The 26,167-nt window shown below is 42.8% G+C and overlaps 2 protein-coding genes across 4 annotated transcripts in view; one reads left to right on the top strand and one right to left on the bottom strand.

Annotated features, from left to right (window-relative positions):
• LOC120926570 overlaps window positions 1-8,693 on the bottom strand; it is a 69,204-nt gene extending 60,511 nt beyond the window's left edge. For 2 of the 3 annotated variants that reach the window (XM_040336650.1, XM_040336649.1), the window contains exons 1-2: window positions 8,543-8,693; window positions 76-178 (exon numbers count right to left, since the gene is read on the bottom strand). In XM_040336650.1, coding sequence (XP_040192584.1) covers window positions 76-165 — 90 coding nt within the window. In that variant the 5' untranslated portion in view covers window positions 166-178; window positions 8,543-8,693. Of the gene's footprint in view, window positions 1-75; window positions 179-8,542 lie in introns of those variants that run through there. The other variant, XM_040336651.1, reaches the window with a different exon arrangement.
• A 439-nt stretch (window positions 8,694-9,132) lies between these two features.
• Window positions 9,133-22,450, top strand: MRPS23 (mitochondrial ribosomal protein S23). The gene is made up of 5 exons (XM_040336652.1): window positions 9,133-9,240; window positions 10,197-10,373; window positions 13,450-13,524; window positions 17,155-17,278; window positions 22,233-22,450. Exons 1-5 carry the CDS (start codon window positions 9,197-9,199, stop codon window positions 22,365-22,367), a joined length of 555 nt encoding a protein of 184 aa, XP_040192586.1. The 5' UTR covers window positions 9,133-9,196; the 3' UTR covers window positions 22,368-22,450.
• The last annotated feature ends 3,717 nt before the right edge of the window (window positions 22,451-26,167 follow it).

Here is a 26,167-nt window from a genome sequence, read left to right on the forward strand (position 1 = left end):
TAAATCGCTCCCAATTTTCCATTTGAACATACTTTATTATGCAACATATGCTGGCAAAATTAGATATGTGCCTACCTTCTCATAAATTCTTCTCATTGTTTCTTGAAATGTTTTTTCAGTTTGAGACAGACCTTCCAACAAACCCTTACATAGCCCATAATCCATTTTTTGCAGGAGCCTGAAAATAAAAACACACAAGTAATCTTTTAAAGCGTTTTTTATATTAATAAAAAAAAACATTTTTTTTTAACCTTACAAAGTTGTTTGGGGCTGGGGTCGAGAAACAATGGCTGAATTTTTTTTCTACAGTAATGGATTATGGTTAAAAATCATTTAACTTTACAACTACTTTAAAGTGGTTATTCCCCCGTCTATAAAAAAAAAAAAAAAGTATATATAAAAGTAACAATATACTGTAGCTGCCGACTTTTATTAAACGTACGTTTACCTGTTCAGTAGAGCGGCATGATTAATCGCGGAGAGAATCGCGATCTCGATTCTCCCTTCCCACGATCTCCCCGTGGGATGACCCGCGATTTTCGGGGGCGGCCATAGGAAACACACTGAATTATTCTCACCTGTCCCATGTGCATGTGTCCCGGAAGTCGCTCACATTCCCCATCACCACCATCCTCCAATCCCCAGATCTTCATTTTATGCAAAAGAATCGCGATTCTCATTTTTCCCAGAATCGTGCAGCTCTACTGTTCAGGAGGTCCAGCGTCCTGCTCACCTGAACTGGTCCTTCGCCAGTCTTCGGGTCCCTGGCGCCAGCAGATTACAGCGGGGACCCGACCAGAAGTGGGAGAGTGTACTCCTCAAAACCAGGTGCCTGCTCTACTCTCCCTCAAATAAGTGTCAAAAACAGAAAGGGGGGGGGGGCTGAAATTAAGTGAAATTTTCCCAATAGGGTGAAGTTCCAATTTAGTACATCTCTAAAAGCCTATAGCATTTTTTGAATAGTCCTCCAAAAGTCAGCTTTGAGTACGTACTAAAGTATAGTGTAGCTCAGCCCTAAACATAGTGAATAACAACAACAACAACAATCTCTAAATACAATCTTATATTAATGATACAATTCAAAGTCCATAAATGTAATCACATAATAAAGTCCAACAAATGAATCCATATTTAGCACTGTGCTTAGAAGTGTTATATATTGACAAATATGATGCTAAAGTGCTCTTCGTTCTTTTACCACCAGTAAATAATGGCTGCACACCTCCAAAATACAACCCCCCTGAATTATCAGTAAGGTCAAAAAAATACTGACTGACTCGTTGGTATATCAGTGTGATTCCACAGCGGCAGGTGGGAACACCACCACCCCCTTTCATTATTTTTTTCCCCACATTTTTCTTAGTATGCTGCCCTGGAGTTCCCACTAGCTACAGTACCGAATATAAATGAAAATTTTAGCAAGGTAAAATAGTCCCTGAATGGAAATTTAAGAACTATGGGCCAGATTCACAAAAGAGATACGACGGCGTATCTCCTGATACGCCGTCCTATCTCTGTGTTAGGGCCGTCCTAATTATGCGACTGATTCATAGAATCAGTTACGCATAGCTAGCCCTAAGATCCGACAGGTGTAATTGAATTACACTGTTGGATCTTAAGGATGCAATTCTAGGCCGGCCGCTAGGTGGCGAGGCCATTGCAGTCGGCGTAGAATATGCAAATGAATACTTATGGCGATCTAACTTTACGCCGTTTCCGTCGCGTAAAATTAGGGCTACCTCCTAGGTGTCCTAAGCCATGTTAAGTATGGCCGTTGTTCCCGCATCGAAATTTAAAGCGGTGGTTCCCCTAAAAATAAAGTTTTGACATTGCATTTGGTATAATAATTACAGTTAGAATCGGCTGGTTATATGTAAATAATACCTCCGTACGTAGCGTTTGTATTATTCGTTCCCACCGCCACTTCCGGGTACGATGCTGGCGGTGGGCGTTCCTTATTGATGGACAGGCATCCGACCGACGCATCCATCGCGTCACGAGATGCCGAAAGAAGCCGAACGTCGGTGCGGCTCTATACGGCGCATGCGCAACGACGTTCGGCTTCTTTCGGCATCTCGTGACGCGATGGATGCGTCGGTCGGATGCCTGTCCATCAATAAGGAACGCCCACCGCCAGCATCGTACCCGGAAGTGGCGGTGGGAACGAATAATACAAACGCTACTTACGGAGGTATTATTTACATATAACCAGCCGATTCTAACTGTAATTATTATACCAAATGCAATGTCAAAACTTTATTTTTAGGGGAACCACCCCTTTAAAAAACAACGTTGTTTGCGTAAGTCGTCCATGAATGGCGCTGGACGCCGTTAACGTCTAAGCAAATGACGTCAGTGCGACGTCATTTAGCGCAATGCACGTCGGGTAATTTACCCGACGGAGCATGCGCAGTAGGTTCGGCGCGGGAACGCGCCTAATTTAAATGGTGCGGGCATTTGAATTGGGCGGGCTTGCGCCGAGCGCATTTACGATACACCGCCGCAAGTTTACAGGTAAGAGTTCTGAGAATCAGGCACTTACGCTGTAAACCTGCGGTGGTGTAACGTAAATCACATACGTTACGCTGCCCAGGAGCAACGTAATTCTATGTGAATCTGGCCCTATGAGAATTGCAGTAACGGGAGTGAGACTGTGATGACAGCAGGCAGAGGGGTTCTTCCCAATGGAATGCCCAAGATATATACTTTGAGGTCCAGTTCACACTGCAGGGTGTTTTTTTATCTGCATCAAAAACACATGAAAAAATAGGTTATACGGTTTTCAATGGCAAAGTTCACACCAGTGCTTGCAGCTCCAGAAAGTAGAACATGCTGCATTTTTCCTGCACTGTACCACTATAAAACGCATCAAAAACGCACCGATATGCATCTAAATGCACTGTAACACACGTCCTTATTTAAAGTTGAAAAGAAAAAGGGGGGGGGGGGGATGCACTGGACTGCATCAAAAACGAACATGCAGAAAAACATCTGGAATGCATCCAGACTGCATTTCTATGGTGTGAACTGGCTCTGAAACGCAAGGCAACAACCCAGAGCAATCAGAGAGCCGCTAATACTCTCCAGCAACAATAGTCCCCCTGACAGTATTAAAGCAGAACTCCAGCTTTTGTTACATTTTTACATCAGGGCTCTACAAATCCCGGTCGCCATGGCGACTAGAAATAGTGTCCTGGCGACTTGGCTTGGAAGGTGGGCAAAAAAAGGTTTGCGAGCTGGCGCCATCTGGTGGTGAGCCGTTGGTATTACAAGTTAAGCATTACAAGTTAAACTTCTAAAGTCATTTTTCACTATTTTCACTGCCATTTTCTTCCCTCTAATTAGAACCCCCAAACATTATATATATATTTTTATCCTAACACCCTAGAGAATAAAATGGCGATTGTTGCGATACTTTCTGTCATGCCGTATTTGCGCAGCGGTCTTACAAGCGCACTTTTTTGGGAAAAAATTACACTTTTTTTAATTAAAAAATAAGACAACAGTAAAGTTATCCCAATTTTTTTTAATATTATGAAAGATAATGTTACGCCGAGTAAATTCATACCCAACATGTCACGCTTCAAAATTGCGTCCGCTCGTGGATTGCCAACAAGTTTTTACCCTTTAAAATCTTCATAGGCGACGTTTAAAAAAAATCTAGAAACGTACAAATTATGTCCATTATTAATATGTGAGGCCGCTGGATGTGCGATATAAACTGTATGCAGCTGAGGCTACATATAGCATACCGCTTTGTGACCCGCGTTGAAGCCAAGACTTGCTGGGTCAATTCACAAAACAGCGGTTCACTGAGAGGCTGAGACGGGTATCAGTCCAGGAACCTGGCGGATCCAGACTTCTAAAGTCGGGATGACGCGGTGCCTGGACTCAACTTGGTGACCTCAGCAGAGAGCGGGTCACAGGAGTGCAAAACTATGTGCATTCCCGTGACCCATAGGAGAGGCTCAGCCAAACACGCTCAGGCTGGACTTCTCCTTTAAGGTGCCCAGGTATCAGAGAAACACACAATGAGGTTGATTTACTAAAGGCAAAACTACTTTGCAGTTGCTCCAGAGCTTAGTAAATGAGGTAAAGCTTCACTTTGCAAAGAATACCCAATTAGATGCAAGGAAAAAAAAAAATAACAGAAGTTTTGCTTGTATATGATTGGATGATAGAAATCTAGCAGAGCTTGCCCTAATGCCGCGTACAGACGGTCGTTTTTTGTGATGAAAAAAAAACGACGTTTTAAAAAACGTCATTTAAAATGACCGTGTGTGGGCAAAACGTCGTTTTATGTCTTCAAAAAAACGACCAAAAAAAAATTCGAGCATGTTCGTTTTTCAAAACGTCGTTTTTTGTTTCACAGAAATTGACCGTGTGTAGCAAAAAACGACGTTTAAAACGACGTTTTTAAACCCGCGCATGCCCAGAAGCTAGTTATGAAGTGAGCTTCAATGGAAAAAAGTGGTGAAACGTAACCTCGCTTTGCTAGAGCATTGTGAAAAAACGATGGTGTGTAGGCAACTTCGTTTTTGAAAATGATGTTTCAAAAACGTCGTTTTATTTCATGATTTAAAACGTTGTTTTATTTCATCACAAAAAACGACCGCCTGTACGTGGCATAAGGCTGCATTCACACCTAGGCGACAAAACGCCTGAAGCGCGACGCCCGTGCCGCTGGAGGGCCTGCCGCCTGAAAACAAGTCCCGGACCCTTTTTTTCCAGGTGGCATTGGCGTTCGGCCATAGACATCAATGTAATTTTTTTGTGAAAAAAAAAAAAAGTAAACTAATCGCGGCAAAATACGCCGCGCTACAATGTGAATGGAGCCTAAGACCTAACTTCCAGTACAACAGGGCTTGACAAATTTGATTACAATCTAGGAGCCAGCTAAAAAAGTTAGGAGCCAGTTTTTTTTAAATCAGCTGTCCAGCGCCCAGAACTACATGTCCGGTGCTTTAGGCAATATAAAATTGTTCGGGCCTGGTGCCAAGCGAAAAAAGACCAAAAAGTAAAAAAATAAGGTGGCACTGATGAGGCTGCTCTGATGGGCTGCACTGATTAGATGGCACTGATAGGTACTGATAGGCAGCACTGATATGCACCAACAGGCGATACTGATAAAGCTGCGCTGATGCAGCCTATCAGTGCTCATAAGTGCCACCTAATCAGTGCAGCCTATCAATGCTTATCAGCGCAGCCTCATCAGTGTCACCTGTCAGTGCCCATTAGTGCCGCCTGTCAGTTCCACCTCAGTGCCCATATGCATGAATGAATGAAAAACTTATATAGCGCGGCACATGCGAACTGAATCGCCTCTGGCCACCTCATCAGTGCCCATCAGCATGGCCTGATCAGTGCCGCCTATCACTACCTATCGGTGCCATCTAATCAGTGCAGCCTATCAGTGCTTATCAGCGTAGCCTCATCAGCGCCACCTATCAGTGCCCATCAGAGCAGCCTGACAGGTGGTACTCACTGATGGGCACTGTTAAGCGACATTGATGAGGCTGCACTAATAAGCTGTGCTGATGGGCACTGACAGGTGGCACTCACTGATGAGCGGTGCTGATGAGGCTGCACTGATGGGGTGGCTCTGACAGTGGCGTCACTAGGGTTGATGTTACCTGGTGTGGAAAAAATGTGTGTCTCCCTCCTTCAGTGCAGACCCCCCTCCACTAACTACAGACCCCCCTCCCGCAGTATAGATCCCCCCCTCCCTCAGTACAGATACCCTCATCAGTGTAGAATCCCCCTCTTAGTGCAGACACCCCCCATTTAGTGCAGACCCCCATCAGTATACAACCCCCCTTAGTGCAGACCCCCCATCATTATAGAATCCCCCTTAGTACAGACCCCAGATGTATAGACACCCCCTTAGTGCAGACCCCCCCCCCCATCACTATAGAATCCCCCCTTAGTACAGACCCCACAGTATACACCCCCCTCCCTTAGTACAGACCCCAGAAGTATAGAAACACTCCCTTAGTGCAGACCCCCCCCCCCCGTCAGTATAGAATCCCCCCTTAGTACAGACCACTGCAGTATAAACACCCAACTTGGTGCAGACCCCCATCAGCATAGGCACCCCTCCCCCGCCGCACATGTCTATCTACTTAATAGAGAGTGTACAGTACAGACCTCAGAACAGCGCGGCCGTGGATGTGTACCTTGGGCTCCTCCTCCTCACTGGATGTAAACAGAGGAGGAGGTGCCAGCGGCTTCAGTCCGACTCCTGCGCCTCCCTCGCTGTGTTAGTAAAGCGATCAGTGTAGGGCAGCGGGCGGTGTCACAGCTGCCACTATCCACGGATGTCATCCCTCTGGCGTGTATCACCCGGGTGCGGACCACACCCCCGCCTGGCAACGCTCAAGCCCAGCTGTAAACCTGGGAAGATGATTTCGGAGGTGGGCGGGCAGTGAGAGAAAGCCGCGCTCATCGCAGCACTGTCCACCAGAGGGCGTTGGTTCGAAGCTAGGAACGTGTATCCCGCTCCAGCAGGCCGCAAAAGCCGCGGCCTCAATTAATTGCCAGCCCGACGCTAGTCCGCGAAACTACTGCAGTGTAATCCAGGCGCCAGGATGCAATTTCCAGTCGCCATTGCGACCTGGCGCCTGGGTTTTGTCGAGCCCTGCAGTACACAGTATATTTGCCTTTAGTAAACCAACCTCATTGTGTCTTAAAGTGGACCTTCAGTCATGTTTTCATCTTTCCATCTTCTGTCCTTGTTGTTTTAACTTTGGATAGTAAAATATTTTTTTTCTGCCAGCCCACTTCCTGTTTCGTGTCTGGTAAAAAGCTTAGCCTTTTGACATCATGCACAGCTCTCTTTCTCTCACTCTTGTGAGTTTGCCAGGAAGGGAGGGGGATGAGTCATAAGAAGACCAATGAAAGCTGCAGAGTATGTGTCTGTGTAAATCCAGGAAGTGAACAGGCAGCAGCTTCAGCTGCCCACAGTTAAAATAGTTGCAGCCAGACTCAGTGGAGGGAGATTTCTGCAGCATAGTTGGCAAGTACAGAATCCCATTATATATAAAATAATATACAAAGTGGTTGGAGGGAAGCAAAGATGGCAGAATGGCAAAGATGTTTTTATTACAAATTATGTGAGCAGACTGCAGTCATTATACTGCGGCAGGTCGGCTCGTTCCCAAAAATTGGCGTAACTGTACGTTGGCTCTCTAAACACCTATAACAGGTGCGCGCTGCACGGCGGGGGAACTGATGCACGTGGGCGGATGACTGCGATGTCTGCCGGCCACTGCCATCATGGGAAAGAGAGCCAGAACAGGGATCTGTCAATGTAAACAAACAGATCCTCGTTCTGACAGGGGAGTAGAGAGCGATCTGCTGTTCCTAGTGATCAGAAACAGCATCTCTCTTCTCCCCAAGTCAGTCCCCTCCCCCTACAGTTAGAGACAGCCCCCCCCCCCCCCATTGAACAGTTGACCCCTTGTTTACCCCTAGTGTTAACCCCTTCCCTGTCAGTTACATTTATACAGTAATCAGTGCATTTTTAGAGCACTGGTTGCTGTTTAAATGTCGGTGGTGTGTCAAAAATGTCCGATCTGTCTTCCACAATGTCGTAGTCCCACTATATATATATATATATATATATATATATATATATAAAAAAAAAAAAAAAAAAAAAAAAACAAATAAACGCTATTACTAGTAAAAAAAATAAAATGAAATAATTATCAAATAAAAAAAAAAAAAAACCATAAAGCTATTCTATTTTTTTTAGACGCTATAACTTTTGCGCAAACCAATCAATATACACTTATTGCGATTTTTTTTACCAAAAATTTGTAGAAGAATACATATTGGCCTAAACTGATGATGAATTTATTTATTTATTTGGGGGGGGGGGGGAGGGGATATTATAGCAATAAATATATATTTTTATTTCAAAATTGTTGGTCTTTTTTTGTTTATAGCGCAATAAATAAATAATAATACGCAGGTGGTGACTAAATACCACCAAAAGAAAGATCTATTTGTGGGAAAAGAAGAACATACATTTTGTTTGGGTACAGCGTTGCACGACCGCGCAATTGTCCGTTAAAGCAGCGCACGACCGCGCAATTGTCTGTTAAAGCGGCGCACGAACGCGCGATTGTCCGTTAAAGCGGCGCACGAACGCGCGATTGTCCGTTAAAGCGGCGCACGAACGCGCGATTGTCCGTTAAAGCGGCGCACGAACGCGCGATTGTCCGTTAAAGCGGCGCACGAACGCGCGATTGTCCGTTAAAGCGGCGCAGTGCCGTGTTGAAAAAAAATGTCCTGGTCAGGAAGGGGGTACATTTTTCCGCTCCTGAAGTGGTTAACTTGTACAGTACAGACATATCTCTGGATGCTAACCAATAACATAGGTGTAAGGAGGACGCAGAGCTACTTCAGCCCATGTTGGGTCGTCCCTGTATCACTATACCCAGTATATAGCGGTAGGTTATTAGCATGTAATGCCCCTCAGAAGCCGAGGTTTTAGTCAGGTGATAGGAATGGGCACAATGAGGGCCACAGGGACATTTACCTTGACAATTGCGGCTCCAGGACTCAGTCACTTCACGAAGCTGGAAGGGTTACACTGCGCCTGCACGATTCAAACTCGTTCGGTAAAGCCTACTTCTTCCCCATTGGCTATAGATACTGCAAGGGGCCAATGACGATAAAGCAAACATTTGCAATGGTGAGCCGAGGCGGAGCCATGTTTCTGAAGACCAAAGCGAATAGTCCATTTCGCAGTAATAAAATTATATTTTTTGCACTTGAAAAACATAGCTATAACATGCCGAAACATGCTTTCCTGTTAGAAATAATTAAAAAAAAACTGTAATTTACATGATCAGTCTCTGAAGGGCACCGCGAAACAAGTCTCATCGATCCATGAACTCGGTGGTTTATTACTATGCCTTCGCTCGCGTTTTCTCCATCTTGTTTATTGGAAACGCTTAACAATTTATAATTGGATTCAATTCATTCCCCCCCATAGTGTTTACATTATCTTTAAAATTTGAGTTTTTTTAATGGTTTTCAGATTGACTGTGTTATGTTTGTAGCGCTGTAAAATGGATCTATAGCTATAGCAGTTCGTTCTTTCCAGGAGTAAAGATGTCCGCCGGTGTATCCTGTAATTGCTGCACAGACTGATAGCCCGACAGAGATCAGAAGGGTTCATGGTCGTAGCATGGCAGGAAGCCGGCTGGAGAAACTCGGGACAGTGTTTACCAGGTATTTCTCATAGAAAATAGACACTCGTGGCTTTCTTCTTTGTTTAAACATGCTGTTTTGCAATTATTAAACAGCTAAGAACAGGGACATCTAATCAGAGGACGAGTGTTGTAAATCAATGACATTGTGCAGAACTGTATAGACTTCCTCTGCAAATGGGGGAGGGGGGTTATTAACTACATTTTTTTTTGTTTTGTTTTTTAAAGCAGAACTTTTTTTTTAGCAAGGAACATACATTCTTAATTAATAATTTTGCTGCCAAAATTAGTGTGTGCTGTAAATTTCCTCCAGCATCGTTCCTGTTTTTTCTTGCTGGAGGCAGACATTTTGCTGAAGCCCAGAGCACCTGACTAGCAGTTAATAATAAAATGCACATCTTTTTGCAGGTAAAAAAATGTGCATTTTACATTGGCATCCTGCATTGCATCTGCAGATCGCGGGTGCAATGCCAGAATGTTGCAGACTCTTAGTACACTGTTTGCCCATACCGGCAGACAGTTACTGGATGGCAGTAAGATAAATAAACTACGAGAGCGCACAACAGCACCCTCACAGTTCATTGACAACTACAAATGGCTGACAGGGCTTGTAGTCTATTTTTTCACAGGAAACTGTGAATGATGCTGGTGTATGGGCGGAGCCTCGCACGGCCATACTGTTTTTAAATTGTGACGTTTTGTCTCACAATTGTGAGACGATCCCCCATCTGCTGTTCGGGTATATACACAGTGCTAAATGACACTGCCCTCCTTCCCTTTCCCCATGTCATATTGCTAAACACTGTGGGGACAGGATATAGTATACTAATATAGTATAACACGCAGGCACAGTTTACCCGCTATTTTCGGGGTAAAAAAGTGAGTGGTATACGCCAATAAATACAGTATGTTAATATATATCACATGGTCTTATGCTTTCTGCACTGGCTAAACTTTCCATCTTTTTCCATTCTTTAGAACACGAGATTTGATCCGTGCAGGAGTGATAAAGCAAAATGAGAAGCCAATCTGGTATGATGTATATGCTGCCTTTCCACCTAAAAGAGAACCCTCCTACGTGAGTCCCCCAAAACGTCGCCCGAAACCTGTTGATAATGTGCCTGCAATTTTTTACAAAGAAGATATCATAAGAGCGTGAGTCTTTAAGCTGCATTCTTTTACACATGTGGTTTTGTTGTTTGTTACTAATTGAAGTCCGTTGTCTATGGTGCTTGTGTTGGTTCTCATTTATCCAGGTCATGGTATATAAAATAGTAGGTTGGTTACATTCATATGGGCTTGTTCTGTAAAGTTGAACATGTTTTATAGCTGATCCAGCCACTTCTTCAGTTCTAGTGTCTGTAAAATACCCCAGCATTTACAGTACTTCCACACAGGTAGCATCGACTCCTCAATCCAATCGCAATGAAAGGCAAATGTTATTGTCCAAGAACAGGTTGGGGAGTCTAAAGGGAATCCCCCCCCCCCCCCCCCCCCCCCCCTGTTCTGGTTACATTTTCCCATCCTTGGTATCAGGAAGGCTTCATAGTTGTCTTTTTGATTTACTTGACTGAAGGTGTAACTTGTCAAATGCCAGGGTAGAGATGGTAAACCAGCACTATATGTGGAATACATACAGACCCCTGTTCAGCGATGGTTGTTCTAGTTAGATTTACCTCTTTCACGCTTCTTGTAAATCAGTTGTCTGCTCTGTCCAAAATGTACATGCACTGTTCTCAAAAGAATGTCCCTTTTCCGTGGAAATAAACTCTCCTATAATTTTCAGCCAAGGAAGCTGCCTCTGTTTAATCTTCAACTGCCATGGTGCTGCACATGTGATTAGCTATTACACCAGCCATTGGATGGTTTGACAGTTTGGTTAAAGCGGTGTTTCACCCTAAAAAACAACTTTCTAGCATGTCATTCAGCATAGTAGCGCGAGCTACAGTATGCCTTTATATATTTTTTTGGCGCCGTACTCACTGTTTAATCGCGTAGTAAAGTTTCAGACTCCCCGCGGGGAATGGGCGTTCCTATGCAGAGGGCTCATGATTGACGGCCAGCTATGGCGCGTCACGCTTCACGAAAATAGCCGGAGTAGGTCTTGGCTCTTCACGGCGCTATACGGCGCCTGCCCACAGACATCGGAGCTGACTGCACAGGCGCCGTGAAGAGCAAACACCTATTTCGGCTATTTCCGTGAAGCGTGACGCGCCATAGCCGGCCGGCAATCACGAGCCCTCTGCATAGGAACGCCCATTCCCCTGAAACTTTACTACGCGATTAAACGGTGAGTACGGCGCCAAAAAAATATATAAAGGCATACTGTAGCTCACGCTACTATGCTGAATGACATGCTAGAAAAAAAAAATATATTTTAGGGAGAACCCCCACTTTAAGATCACAACCAATATGACCATTACATTCTCAGCATGTACTGAAAATGTAACTTTTTTTTTTTAAACTGTTGAAGTGGGAGTAAATTACCGTACATGATGTTTACCGCCCTTTGAGAGGGAGGGGCAGGCTAGAGCACAGAAGAAGGATCCGAGAAGAGGAGGATCTGGGCTGCTCTGTGCAAATCCACTACAACAAAGCAGGCAAGTATAACATGTTTATTATTTTTATTGGGGGAAAAAAAAACAAGACTTTACAATCACTTTAAAGCAGAATGTGTTGCTGCTGACTTTTAATTTTTAAAGGGGCTAGTGGACCTCCTCTTTATGGTTTCAGTGCTACTTGTGTGGATAAACTAGAGCTGCTCGATTAATCGTTAAAAAAATCGCGATTCAACCCCCCTCACGATCTTAATCCGGGGCATTTCCACGATTCTATCTAACAAGTGCCCAGCCATTCTGTGCTCAGAGCTGTCAAAAAAAAATAAAGGCCGGCAAATGTTTATCAACATTGCTCAGTGCTGAGAGATAACTATAAAGATTGTATCATTTCAGTTCTTTTAGATCAAAAGAATGAACTTCAGTCTGTAAATGAGGTCAGTTTAACTACTTAAAGACTAAGGCCCGGATTCACAAAGCACTTACGCCAACGTATCTCGAGATACGCCGCGTAAGTGTAAAAATGCGCCGTCGTATCTGTGCGCCGTGCCCACAGAACCAGGATACGCCTAAAAAACAGGCTTCAGTCCACCGACGTAACTTGCCTTTGTCGGCGTATCGTCGGCGCATAGTTACGCTGGACGCATCTGGCGCTCCCATTGATTTCCTATTCAAATATGGAAATGAGGGAGATATGTCGATTCACGAACATAATTGTGCCCGGCGCATAATATACTCGGTTTGTGCAAGTCGTACGTCCGGCGTAAAGTTATTCCCCATATATGAGGCGCAACTCATGCAAAGGTATGGACCTGGGAACTCAAGCCGTCGTATGTTACGTCGTTTACGTTGTACGTGAATATGGCTAGGCGTAGGTTATGTTCACGTCGTAGGCAGTGATTCGACGTATCTTAGGCAGTTGTTCCGACGTGATTCTGAGCATGCGCACTGGGATACGTCCACGGGATGGCGCATGCGCCGTTCGTTTTAAGTACTTCTATGGCACTCAGACCATCATTTGCATGGGGTCACGCCTCATTAGCATGGCTCACGCCCACTTCCACGTACGACGGCTTACGCCGAAGCGAACCCAGCGCAGTTTGGGAGGCAAGTGCTTTGTGAATTCGGTGTTTGCCTCTCTGCTGCACATCGGCGTAGCGTATATTAGATACGCTACGCCGGCATAAATATGCGCCGATGTATGTGAATCCGGGCCTAAGCCCTTTTCTGACACTTGTTGCTTACAAGCTGGAGGATTACTTGGAAACTCCAAACATTTTTAGCAGAGACCCTAGAGGATAAAATAGCGATTGTTGCAAAATTTTATGTTGCACTATATTTGCGCATTGGTTTTTCAAATACAAGTTTTGGGGAAATGCCAGACCAGTGCAAGAGTCGGGTGAGAACAGACCATTGGGTAATGGTAGCACAGGTGATTTCTTTAGGGCTACAAGGTAACAGATCAACTTGGCAATTGATCCTATGACAATGATGCTGCAGTTGGGCTTCAAAGGTACTGCTTGGACCTTGAAGAGGGTATTTCCTGAAAGCTTGTCCTGAAAATTTGGATGTTAATGCAAATAAAGTATGGACAGTAATCAATTGTTTTTGTAACATGTATACTAATACAGCTATAATCACTTATTTTTAACAAATTCTCTATTTTCTCTCCTTAGAAAATTTTATGACACCTATGGTAGCCCTGGAATGCTTAATTTGAGCAGATCGGATTACAAATCCACATGCCAAAAGTAAGATCAAATTTTCTTATGTATGCAGCAGCACTACTAGTAATTCTACATACAGTCAGGTCCATAAATATTGGGACATCGACACAATTCTAATCTTTTTGGCTCTATACACCACCACAGTGGATTTGAAATTAAAGTAACAATATGTGCTTTAACTGCAGACTTTCAGCTTTAATTTGAGGGTATTTACATCCAAATCAGGTGAACAGTGTAGGAATTACAACAGTTTGTATATGTGCCTCCCACTTTTCTAAGTCAACAATCAAGAGAAGACTTCACCAGGGTGAATACAGAGGGTTCGCCACAAGATGTAAACCATTAATGAGCCTCAAAAACAGAAAGGTCAGATTAGAGTTTGCTTAACAACATCTAAAAAAGCCTTCAGAGTTCTGGAACAACATCCTATGGACAGATGAGACCAAGATCAACTTGTACCAGAGTGATGGGAAGAGAAGAGTATGGAGAAGGAACTGCTCATGATCCAAAGCATACCACCTTATCAGTGAAGCATGGTGGTGGAAGTGTCATGGCGTGGGCATGTATGGCTGCCAAAGGAACTGCTTCTCTTGTATTTATTGATGATGTGACTGCTGACAAAAGTAGCAGGGTGAATTCTGAAGTGTTTCGGGCAATATTATCTGCTCATATTCAGCCAAATGCTTCAGAACTCATTGGACGGCGCTTTACAGTGCAGATGGACAATGACCCGAAGCATTCTGCGAAAGCAACCAAAGAGTTTACGGGAAAGAAGTGTCATTTTATGCAATGGCCAAGTCAATCGCCTGACCTGAATCCGATTGAGCATGCATTTCACTTACTGAAGACAAAACTGAAGGGAAAATTCCCCAAGAACAAGCAGGAACTGAAGACAGTTGCAGTAGAGGCCTGGCAGAGCATCTCCAGGGATGAAACCCAGCTTCTGAGTCTGGGTGATGTCTATGCGTTCCAGACTTCAGGCTGTAATTCACTGCAAAGGATTTGCAACCATGTATTAAAAAGTGAAAGTTTGATTTATGATTGTTAATCTGACCCATTACTTTTGGTCCCTAAAAAGTTGGAGGCACATATACAAACTGTTATAATTCCTACATCGTTCACCTGATCTGGATGTAAATACCCCCAAATTAAAGCTGAATATCTGCAGTTAAAGCACATCTTGTTTGATTCATTTCAAATGGTGGTGTATAGATCCAAAAATATTAGAATTGTGTCGATGTCCCAATATTTATGGACCTGACTGTATACTTAATGTTCAAAACAATAATTGCACAATAAATCATTACAATTCAATAACATTCCTTGTTCAATTTGTTTATTGGGACAAAAGAGAGGAACAAAATGATGTACAGTATGTCACAATACAACATTCTTCAGTAAAGTACGATCGCCATCAAGGTACAATGAAATTCTGTTTTGTAAGACGTAGTTCTCGGGTGCAAGGCATGTATAGATGGAAAGGATAATGTTACTTGGGTTTTGAATGAACTACAAGAAACCAGTATACATGTAACAAATTGGTGAACCTGGCTAGTGTGGATGTTAGGTATGCTACATATCATCTGTACTTCTGACACTAAGTGTGGGAAGGGTCATGGGGCGGGGGGGGATTAGAATAGTTTGAAAATGAGAGCAAAGTAGAGGAAAGAAGAGCTGGGGCAAGGAGATGGAGAAGGAAGGGGGTCCAAGGTGGTGGGATAAAAAAGGAAAGCGGGAGCTAGGAACCACGTAAGGCTGCAGGAAGGACGAGGCTTCAACTCCTCAGCATCTGAATAAAGCGTGTTGCATATTTAGGGGAGCATAAGGGCTCTCGATAAGAAATCTCAATAACATTGCTTTAAGAAGTACTAATATTGTAGTTTGGAAGTTTAGGCCAGTGCAAGTCAAGCACAGGAACAATGTGCTCAGCATAATTAAATTATCCTTCTGTACTCATTATAACATTTTGGTGTCCAGCCTTTGAGGCACCAAGTACTCAACTGCTTCTTTGTCTTGGACACTCACTAAAGCAGCCTATAGATTACTATTCCATCGTAGGTGGAAAGAAAAAAAATGGTTTGATTTCCCCATCAATACAGTCAGTGTTGGTAGACTGCCTATCGCAGCTCTCTTGTATTGCCAGGGCTTGGGGGTGTGGGGAGCCTTCCCGGCTGGCAGAACACGAAGATTACTGCTAGCTGCTATAACTGCCGGCATTAATCACATGTAGAAAAATCCAACAGGATGGCTGTACCTAAGTCGATCCAATCAGCCTGTCTGCCTATACATCAATCTAATCTCGCTAGGTCCCCGCTGAACCAGTCGAATTTCGATCCATATATGGCCAGATTTAACATACCCGTACTCCTGACAGATTCTGAAATTAATCAAAGATCTTTAAACCTAAGTTTAGCTAAAAATAAAAACCGAAAAATCAGCTCAAGGGACATAACTTATAGTTAGTATTATGTGTCTCTTGTGTTATTTCTTCTCCTTTCGGTAGGAATCCCCTCTGTCCTACCAATTGCTGGTGCCTTAAAGGCTGGATACCTTGAATCAAGTCAGGTTGAGTGCTGCTCAGCCACTCAGGAAGCCTTGTAATTTTATGAATGAGGGCCCAGCCCCTCTCAAATTTTGTTCCAGGAATGGGATGAGAGGTTTATGTACCACCCACCCAAAGACTTGCCCGAGGCTGTTGGCGATCCAGCACTGTCCTAGTTACAGCATCCTCCCTTCACTTCCTTTTTTTACAGGAGACTCGGGCAGCAGTGAGAACTGTAGGCTCCTGTTGCTGTCAGCCAAATCCTGTGAGGAGAGAGTGGGAGTGTGACCCATGGATGCACACAGCCTGGTTTGCGAGCATGCCCAGCATAGGTGCCCCCATAGCACCCAGCTCACTGGCACATGCAGAAATGGAGAGCGTTTGGTTTTGGGGTTAATATCAGGACTTATCACTTTATTGTTTATACATGAAAATGGTGATGAATAACGATTGGCATGAGTAGATTGCCTGCATGAGAAAAAAATAAGAATAAAAAAAGGTAAGGAAAGCTGATAGGAAAGCTTAGGTCTAGATTAAACTCCTTAAACTATCCTTAAAGAGGAACTGTAGTCTGTTTACATAATTTTGTAATAAAAACATCTTTGCCATTCTGAAGCTTCCCTCCAACTACTTTGCATATTATTTTATATATAATGAGATTCTCTACTTGCCAAATATGCGGCAGAAATCTCCCTCCACTGAGTCTGGCTGTATCCATTTTAACTGTATTCAGCTAAAGCTGCTGCCTGTTCACTTCCTGGATTTACACAGACGCACACCTCCAGCTCTGCAGCTCTCATTGGCCCTCTTATGACTCATCCCTTCCTGGCAAACTCTCACAAGAGTGAGAGAGAGAGAGAGCCGTTTATGATGTCATAAGTCTAGGCTTTTTACCAGACAAGAAACATGAAGTGCGCTGTATAAGGTATTTACTGGCAGAAAAAACATGTTTTACTATCCAAAGTTAAAACGACATGGGCAGAAGATTTAATAGATGGAAAGTTGAAAAAATGACTGAAGGTCTGCTTTAAGATAGATGCGCAAGTTTTATTGGAATGCTGATACCGCTGTCTTTAGCTATTGTTTTACATTCTATCTCCTGTCTGTTTCAGGTTTGTGGAGGAATATTTAGAACTTCAAAAATCTGGAGTAGTAAGTGAAGAAAATTTGTTTGAAGAGACCGGAAAAGCTCTGCTCTCGCAAGGTGTCATTTTAAGAAGGTCGGGAGTAACAACGGTAAGTGCGTTGCTTGTCTTGATTTTGAAAACAAACATTAGGACTGGACTAGATACCTCTGACCAGGTACCCTGAGCATTGCTGCTTTTTCAGCTACTTGCTAAAGCTTAATTAATAATTTCAGCAAAAGAGGAACATGAAATTCATGTAGAAATAATCCCTGTAGAACTCCAGCCTCACTTTTTCCTTTTTTTTTTTGACTGGCTCTCTATGGAGACAGTTCACATATCTCCGCAGCAGGTCCATTTCGGCCCCGAATTCAGCCCAAAATTCAGGCTGATATTGGACCTGAATCGGTGAACCAGGATGCACCAGACCCCTGCTGTGAGCCAGAGGATGTGATGGAGTGAACCCAGCCTTATGCTGCGTACACACGATCATTTTTTCAGCATGAAAAAAACGTTGTTTTTCAAAAACGTCATTTAAAATGATCGTGTGTGTGGGCTTCACATCATTTTTCAGGTTCTGAAAAACGACAAAAAAAAAATTCGAACATGCTGCATTTTTTAACATCGTTTTAACCACTTAAGGACCGCCTCCTGCACATTTACGTCGACAGAATGGCATGGCTGAGCACATGCACGTACAGGTACGTCCTGTGCCAGTACCCAGCCGTGGGTCCGCGACTCGGTCCGAAGCTGCGGGACCCGCAGACCCGATCGCCGCTGGAGTCCCACGATCGGTCCCCGGAGCTGAAGAACGGGGAGAGCTGTGTGTAAACACAGCTTCCCCGTTCTTCACTGTGGCGGCGTCATCGATCATGTGATCCCTTTTTATAGGGATACACAATCAATGACGTCACACCTACAGCCACACCCCCCTACAGTTGTAAACACACATGAGGTCACACATAACCCCATCAGCGCCCCCTTGTGTTTAACTCCCAAACTGCAATTGTAATTTTCACAGTAAACAATGCAATTTAAATGCATTTTTTGCTGTGAAAATGACAATGGTCCCAAAAATGTGTCAAAATTGTCCGAAGTGTCCGCCATAATGTTGCAGTCACGGAAAAAATCGCTGATCACCGCCATTAGTAGTAAAAAAATTATAATTAAGAAAAATGCAATAAAACTATACCCTACTTTGTAAATGCTATAAATTTAGCGCAAACCAACCGATAAACGCTTATTGCTATTTTTTTTTTTTTTTTACCAAAAATAGGTAGAAGAATACGTATCGGCCTAAACTGAGGGAAAAAAAAACGTTTTTTTTATATATTTTTGGGGGATATTTATTATAGCAAAAAGTAAAAAATATTGCATTTTTTTCAAAATTGTCGCTCTATTTTTGTTTATAGCGCAAAAAATAAAAACCGCAGAGGTGATCAAATACCACCAAAAGAAAGCTCTATTTGTGGGGAAAAAAAGATGCCAATTTTGTTTGGGAGCCACATCGCACGACTGCGCAATTGTCTGTTAAAGCAACGCAGTGCCGAATCGCAAAACCTGGCCGGGTCCTTTAGCTGCCTAAAGGTCCGGGCCTTAAGTGGTTAAACAATGTTGTTTTTCGGGTTGTTAAAAATGATCGTGTGTGGGCTAAAACGACAAAAAAAACCTGTGCATGCTCAGAAGCAAGTTATGAGACGGGAGAGCTCATTCTGATAAAACTACCGCTCATAATGGAGTAAGCACATTCATCACGCTGTAACAGACAATAAAGCACAAATCGTCTTTTACTAACACGGAATCAGCTAAAGCAGCCCCAAGGCAAATAAAATTTCCCCTTTAAAGTGCCGTTGTACGTGTTGTACGTCACCGCGCTTTCCTAGATCATTTTTTAAAAACGATGGTGTGTAGGCAACATCGTTTTAATGATGAAGTTGGGAAAACTTCGTTTTTTTTAGACCTGCTGAAAAACAATGTTTTTTTTCATGCTAAAAATGATCGTGTGTACGGGGCATTAGAGTTAGAAAGTGTGCATCACAAAGGCGGCAACACCTGTGATTGACACCTTCTGAAGCCCAGGGGCCTACCCACCCTCCACCTTGACTTGGATACGTATACAGGAGGGGTGAGGTGTGTGTTATGTGTTTGCAGTGCAGATCACACTGCACAAAACACACAGCATACTGTCATCTGCTGAGTAAAGCTGAGCAATAGCATAGATAGGATGTCTGCTAAATGTCACTGTTTAGTGGATGTTACTCTGCTCAGAGCGAATTGAAAACTAAGTGATCATATGATGGCTCAGTTCTAGAGCTTGGAGGTGGCGGGGGACACTTGCAGTAGCATGGTAATGCTGCAGCCATAGAGGTGAGTATATATGTTTATTTTTTGATTCCCACACTTCTCCTTTATCAGCACACCAATGCAGTAAGGCAATGCGACTTTGACACGCAACACAATGGGGTTGATTTACTAAAGGCAAATACACTCTGCACTACAAGTGCACTTGGAAGTTCAGTCGATGTACATCGCTGTAGATCTGAAATGAGGGGAAACTCTGCTGATTTTATCATCCAATGATGTGCAAGCAAAAATGCTGTTTTTTTTTTTCCTTGCATGTCCCCCTCAGATCTACAGCGGCTGCACTTCAAAGGGGAATTGCAGTGCTCTTCCAAGGGCACTTGTAGTGCAAAGTGGATTTGCCTTTTAGTAAATAACCCTCAATGAATGCTAATGTTTGGGTGCACTGCTTTCAAAATGAATGGGCTGCCTTGATATAATGCAAATTAACACATGACACAATGGGGTTAATTTACTAAAACTGAAGCGTGCAAAATCTGGTGCAGCTCTGTGCAGGAGCCAATCGGCTTCCAGGTTTTTTTGTCAAGGCTTAATTAACAAGCTGTAATAGGAAGCTGATTGGCCACTATGCAGAGCTGCACCAGATTTTGCATGCTCTAGTCTTAGTACATCAACCCCAATGTCCGTTTAATGCATGGCACAAGAATAGAGGAATGTGAATAGGTCCTAAATCTACAGCAGGATATAAGAGCAAAAGCCCACAAATGAAAGATTTAACCACTTGATCACCGCCTAAAGTCGAAATACGGCTGCAAAGCGGTTGCTTAACTCTGAGAGGATGTCCATGGACCCTCTGGGGCGCGCACACGGGAATGTCCGTGACCGCCGGGTCCGGAGGACCTGGCGCATCACGATAAATCGCCGCTGATATCGGCGGTTTACCACGTGATCGCTCCGTCCAATGACGGAGCGATCACTTGTAAACAAACCAGCGTCATGTGATGACGCTGGTTCCTCCCTCCCCTCTCTGTACCGAACGGTACAGTGTGAGAGGAGAGGGGGGGGAGAGAGCAGATGCAGCACGAGTGCTGTGGGCTGGATCTGTGACACATGCAGTCACAGATCCAGCCAGCCATCCATCCATCCCTGCTCAGCCATCCCTGCCCCATACTGTGCAATACTACACACCTATACCCCACACTACTCTGCAACACCCCACAATACTCTGCAATACCACACAATACCCTGCAACATCGCCTATGGGGATTTTTAAGTAGCGAAGTTTGGTGCCATTCCACGAGCGTGTGCAATTTTTAATGTTTGGGATCTATTTACTCGGTGTAACTTCATCTTTCACATTTATGCAAAAATACTACATTTGCAACATTTTATAACAGAAACAAAGAAAAATTCTTTTTTTTTTTACAGCTTTTTCAGTCTTTTTTCTCAAAGAAAGCTCTATTTGTGTGAAAAAAAGGACGGAAATTTCATTTGGGTACAATGTTGTATGACTGAGTAGTTGTCATTCAAATTGTGAGAGCACCGAAAGCTGAAAATTGGTCTGGTTATTAAGGGGGTTTACGTGCCCAGTGATCAAGTGGTTAATATGGCTCTAAAGGCATTTTTTTTAATTCAAATAATTTACCAGCTTTTTTACCTACCTGCTCTGTGCAAGGACACAAACACTGCAGGTCGGCCATGGGACTACGGGAAGTTTCCCGGTGGGCCGATGGCTCAGTGGGCCGGCTTCAGTGACAGCGAACCGCCAGCCCCTCCGCTCCTTTGTCTCTCCCTTCCCGCAGCGCTCACCTCCTCTCCCTCCCCGCAGCACTCACCTGGGGGGAACAGAGAAGCAGGGGGAGGAGCAGGGGGGACGACAGAGGAGCATGGGGGAGGGGACAGACAGCTGACTCAACAGCTATGGCCTGGGAGTTTCTCACTTCTGCCTAAGCTTGATTGAGCAGCTGTATATAGCTGTTGGATAACTTTTACGAGGATTATGGTTGTAGGTGCAACCATGATTGTGGTAAAACTCAACACAAGGCTGTATATAAGCACTGCGCAAACTGTTGGCGCTATATAAATCGTGTATAATAAAATTAAGTACACATATGGCAGTATCGAGGTGGTTAAACACCTATACCAGAGTCTATTTTCAATCAAGCGCTGTGTCCATCTGCTGTAGCTCTTCTCTCCTCTTCCTGTATTTGCTGGGGGCTCTTACAATAACGGGAGCCATTGGCTTCTTCTGCTGCCAGTCAAATCCAGTGAGGCGAGAACAAGGGAAGAAGCTGAGCTGCACTATGTGTGCCTATGGTGTCAGTCCACACATGTGCCCCAATAACGCATAATAGCACACAGCTTGCTATGGGGGCACACTCGGAGGAGGAGCAGAGGGCACCCATGGGGGATCCCAGAAGAGGAGGTAAGAGACCGTTCTGTGCAACAGGCTTGCACAGATCGGGTAAGTATAACATCTATTTTTATTTTATGGGGGGGGGGGGGAGAAACAGCCTTTTAGTATCACTTTAACCACCAACATTTTGGTGCTTACTAAACTTAATAGCTGAGAGCCTAACAAAGCTATGATCCAAATTGAATTTTTATTTTATTTTTAAACAATGGAAACTCCAAAATACCTATTCTTAATCAAATTACCCCAAATCCTTTTTATATAATAAATGATAACTTGAAAAAAACATTTAAAGTTTCACTTTAAAAAAAAATAAAAAATAAAATTCTTGAATTTGTTTTCTCGTTTGCAGGTATCAAATCAGCCATCTTCTGCATCACAAAGATCATCAGAGTCAAGGGTTGCATCAATAATAGATCAGATGAAACATTCAGATGAGACTGACGAGTCCGTCTGCCCCATAACGCCTAAAGAAGAAGGTTTATAAGGAACATTACAGAGCCTAAGGACTGTACAGTTGTCCGTGAATGCACCTAAACAACATTTGAAAATAAAAAAAGGAAAGTCCAACATGTGTTTTCCATGACTTGACCTAATGCAGCATTTTTCTACCAAAATGTTTGTTATGTTTTCCATTTAAATCTACTACATTGTGATTTTTGTTTTTCTGGTGGGGTAGGTGGGAGCTGCACAAGATCTTTACTTTTATTTTATTTTTGTTGTTTACAAACTTTTTTATTTGGTACAAAATGGTGGTACAAAAAGCAAAATGGCATACAAAAAAAAGAGTACACATAAGAAAATGTCCAGGAGTCAAAAAATAGACAATAGTAAACTATACAAATCTTATGTAACATTAATAAAACATAGTTCTAAAGAGTAGAGAATTAAGATGAGGGTCAAAAAGTAGATATAAAACCATAAGTGTTATTAGGATAAACAGATCAGCAAAAGGAATTATGCAATTTAGATGGGATTAAAGAAAGTAGCAGAATGTTCAAACCATGGGTCCCATTTTTTATTATATATATGGATCGAATTTTGAACAATGTGATAGATTTTTTCCATAAGGTTTATATTGTTAATTCTCGTTTTCAATTGATCTAATGGAACTGTGGGGGATTTCCAGTGAAAAGCAAACAGCCAGTGGATCGCAACACAGATTGTGTGGATTAGTCTCATGTGCTGTATGGGGAGGCCTATAATAGGGGAGAACAGAAGACAGTTCTGAACTGTCAGTTTGACATTGTAGTTTGAAATCTTAGAGGCAAATTTCTCAAGTTGTTTCCATATATATGTGATTCTATCACAGTCCCAGAAAGTGTGTGAGAATGAACCAATGGAGTTGCAGTTTCTGAAGCATAGTTGTGAAACGGTCGGAAATATTACATGTAGTTTAACTGGGGTATAGTACCATCTGGTGAATAGTTTTAGTGCAGTTTCCTTAATAGCAATTGATCTAGTGCATTTGTGAAGGTTGTTGATAGATTCTTCCCAGTCATCTGGGGAATAAGAGAAGGATATCTCCTGTTCCCATTTCTGCATGTAAGAAAGTTTTGGAGAATCTGTGTTATTAATGAGATTGGGGTACACCTCAGAAATAAAGCCACGTTTTCTAGGGGATTTCAGACAAAGTTTTTCAAAAAAGGAAGGTGGGTTTGTGTCTGTAGTCTGAAAGTATGTGTTAAAGAAGTGTCTAATCTGTAGAAAGTTGTGAAATTCTGTGTTGGGAATTTGATATTTAGATTTCAACGAGGAGAAGGGAATGAAGTTATTGTTTTCTAGAAAGTTAAATAGGGAAGTCTGATTATTACTGATCCACCAAGAAAAGTCTCCCAAGCCCTTGGTGTATTGATGAAATTTCGGGTCACCAATGAAGGATGCATGTGGGGGAGATTTAGTGATGAGATGGTATTTTCCACTGTATAATTTCCATAATTGGTATGATTGTGACACTATATGGTTAAGGGATTCTATAGCGTGATTAGGAATTTTATTTCCCCAAAGGATGCCAGAAATAGAATAGGGAAGGATCAAATCTCTTTCGAATGCTACCCATGGGAGATTAGGGTTGGAAATGTGCCATTGTGCCATTTGAGACCATCTGGCGGCTAGGTAGTATAGCCAAAAATCCGGGAGGCCCAAACCCCCATCCTTATGGGATTTAAATAAAACAGACCTGGAAAGACGAGGGTGTGAGTCTGCCCAAATGTATTTATGAATATCAGACTGGAATTTTGTAATCAGAATTTTGTTGATTCTAATTGGAAGTGCTCGAAACATGTAAAGAAGTTTTGGCAATATTATCATTTTTACCGCTGTGATTCTACCAAGGAATGAGATGTTGAAGGGTTTCCACATTCTAAGAGTTGATCTCAGTTTCAGCAATAGCGAAGTATAATTCTTGGAAGCTATATCTTTAATATTGGGGGTAAGAAAGATGCCTAGATATGGGAGTGACTCCATTGACCATGAAAAGTTAAAAGAGGACCGCAATGATTCTAATTGAGCTGAAGGGATATTTATAGGCATCCCTATAGACTTGGATACATTAACTGAGAGACCTGATAGTGACGAAAATATATTAAGTGTTTGTAAGAGGTTGGGAAGAGCAATATTCGGTTGGGTGAGGAATAAAAGCATGTCGTCCGCATACATACTTAACTTATATGTACCATTTTTTGTGGAATAGCCCTTAATGTCTGTGTGACTAAGAATTGCTGTAGCCAAGGGTTCTATCGCCAGCGCAAATAATAGCGGGGACATAGGGCATCCCTGTCGTGTCCCCCTGCCAAGTTTAAAGAATTCAGAGTTGCAGCCCGGGAGTCTTATTCTGGTGGCTGGATTATGATAAAGAGCATGGAAGGCATGTACAAACTCACCTTGAAAGCCATATTTTTTCAAGACTATGTCTAAAAAGGTCCAGGAAACACTATCAAAAGCCTTGTTAATATCAAGGCTTAACATTAAGAGTGGTTGAGAGTGTATATTTGCATCCTGAATGATGTTTGTAACTAACCGAATGTTATCCGTGATTTGTCTACCTTGGATAAAACCAGATTGATATGGGGAAATTAGAGTGGGGATTATAGCAGATAGTCGGTTTGCTAAGAGTCTACTAAAAATTTTAAGATCATTGTTAATGACTGAGATGGGTCTATAATTCTGGGGCAGTGTGTGGTCCTTGTTCGGTTTTGGAATGAGGGACATATTTGCAAGTAACATTTTCTCTGGGAATTGGTCTCCTTTCAGTATATTGTTGAATAGTTTGGAGAGGTGTGGTATAAGGAATTGGTGATATTGTTTATAATATAAGGAGGAGAAACCATCGGGGCCAGGGGCAGAGTTCTTTTTGAGTGATTTAATTATTTGAAGTAATTCCTCCTCCGTACAGGGTGCATTTAGTGATTCTATATTAGTTTTAGTTAATTTGGGGAAAGGGAGATTATCCAACCAATTAATGGAGGAGAGAGGGATTGAAGAGTTTGGCGCTGAAAGGAGGTCCGAATAAAAGTTTTTAAAGATAGAAAGAATCTCTTGTGGGTGAGTGATTAGTTGGTTTGAGCTATTTTTAAGTTTATAAACGTGTGTGGGTTTAATTGTTTTATTCTACAATGTTCGCCAGGAAACTCAATCAGAGTTACTAGATAAGAAAAATGTTGCCTTAGACCACCGAAGAGCTTTTTCTGCTCTAAAAGTGAGAAGAGAGTCCAGCTCTGTGCGTTTTTGTGATATCAATTTAAGGGTATCTGGGTCGTGTGAACGTGTATGGTCTTTATATAAGTTTTGGAGATCTTTTGTAAGGGAGTGAATCTTTTCCCATTTACTTCTATTACATTGTGCAGCTCGCTTAATAAGGTGACCCCTCACTACTGCTTTGTGTGCCATCCACAGAGTGGAGGGAGAGATATCAGGGTTTGAGTTTAATATGAAATAATCCTTAATTTCAGATGCTATTTCTTGTTGATGAACAGGGTCCGAAAGTAAAGATTCATTTAATCTCCATGAGTAAGGGGTAGGGGTAAGGCCTATGAATTCTGTACTAAGAGTGACAATTTGGTGGTCCAACCAGGAACAAGGGTGTATTGCGGCATCATGTGTGTTAGCTAGAATAATAGGGGTACAGAATATGTGGTCAATGCGAGAGTATGAGTCATGTGGGTGAGAGTAGAATGTATATTCACGTGCACCTATGTTTAAAGCTCTCCAAGAGTCTATTAGCTGTAGATCGTTTAAATGTGTAATGGTTGTTTTAGATAGTGTTTTAGAACTCAAGTTTTGTTTGCT

This window comes from Rana temporaria, chromosome 2 (assembly GCF_905171775.1).
Source record: "Rana temporaria chromosome 2, aRanTem1.1, whole genome shotgun sequence".
In the NCBI taxonomy this organism is placed as follows: domain Eukaryota; kingdom Metazoa; phylum Chordata; class Amphibia; order Anura; family Ranidae; genus Rana; species Rana temporaria.

Excerpts from the sequence above, each read along its gene's own strand:
- MRPS23 (XM_040336652.1), top strand. The coding sequence starts at position 9,197 with ATGGCAGGAAGCCGGCTGGAGAAACTCGGGACAGTGTTTACCAG. Across the intron at positions 9,241-10,196 it reads CTCGGGACAGTGTTTACCAG|AACACGAGATTTGATCCGTG; the intron begins GTATTTCTCATA and ends TCCATTCTTTAG. Across the intron at positions 17,279-22,232 it reads GAAGGTCGGGAGTAACAACG|GTATCAAATCAGCCATCTTC; the intron begins GTAAGTGCGTTG and ends TCTCGTTTGCAG.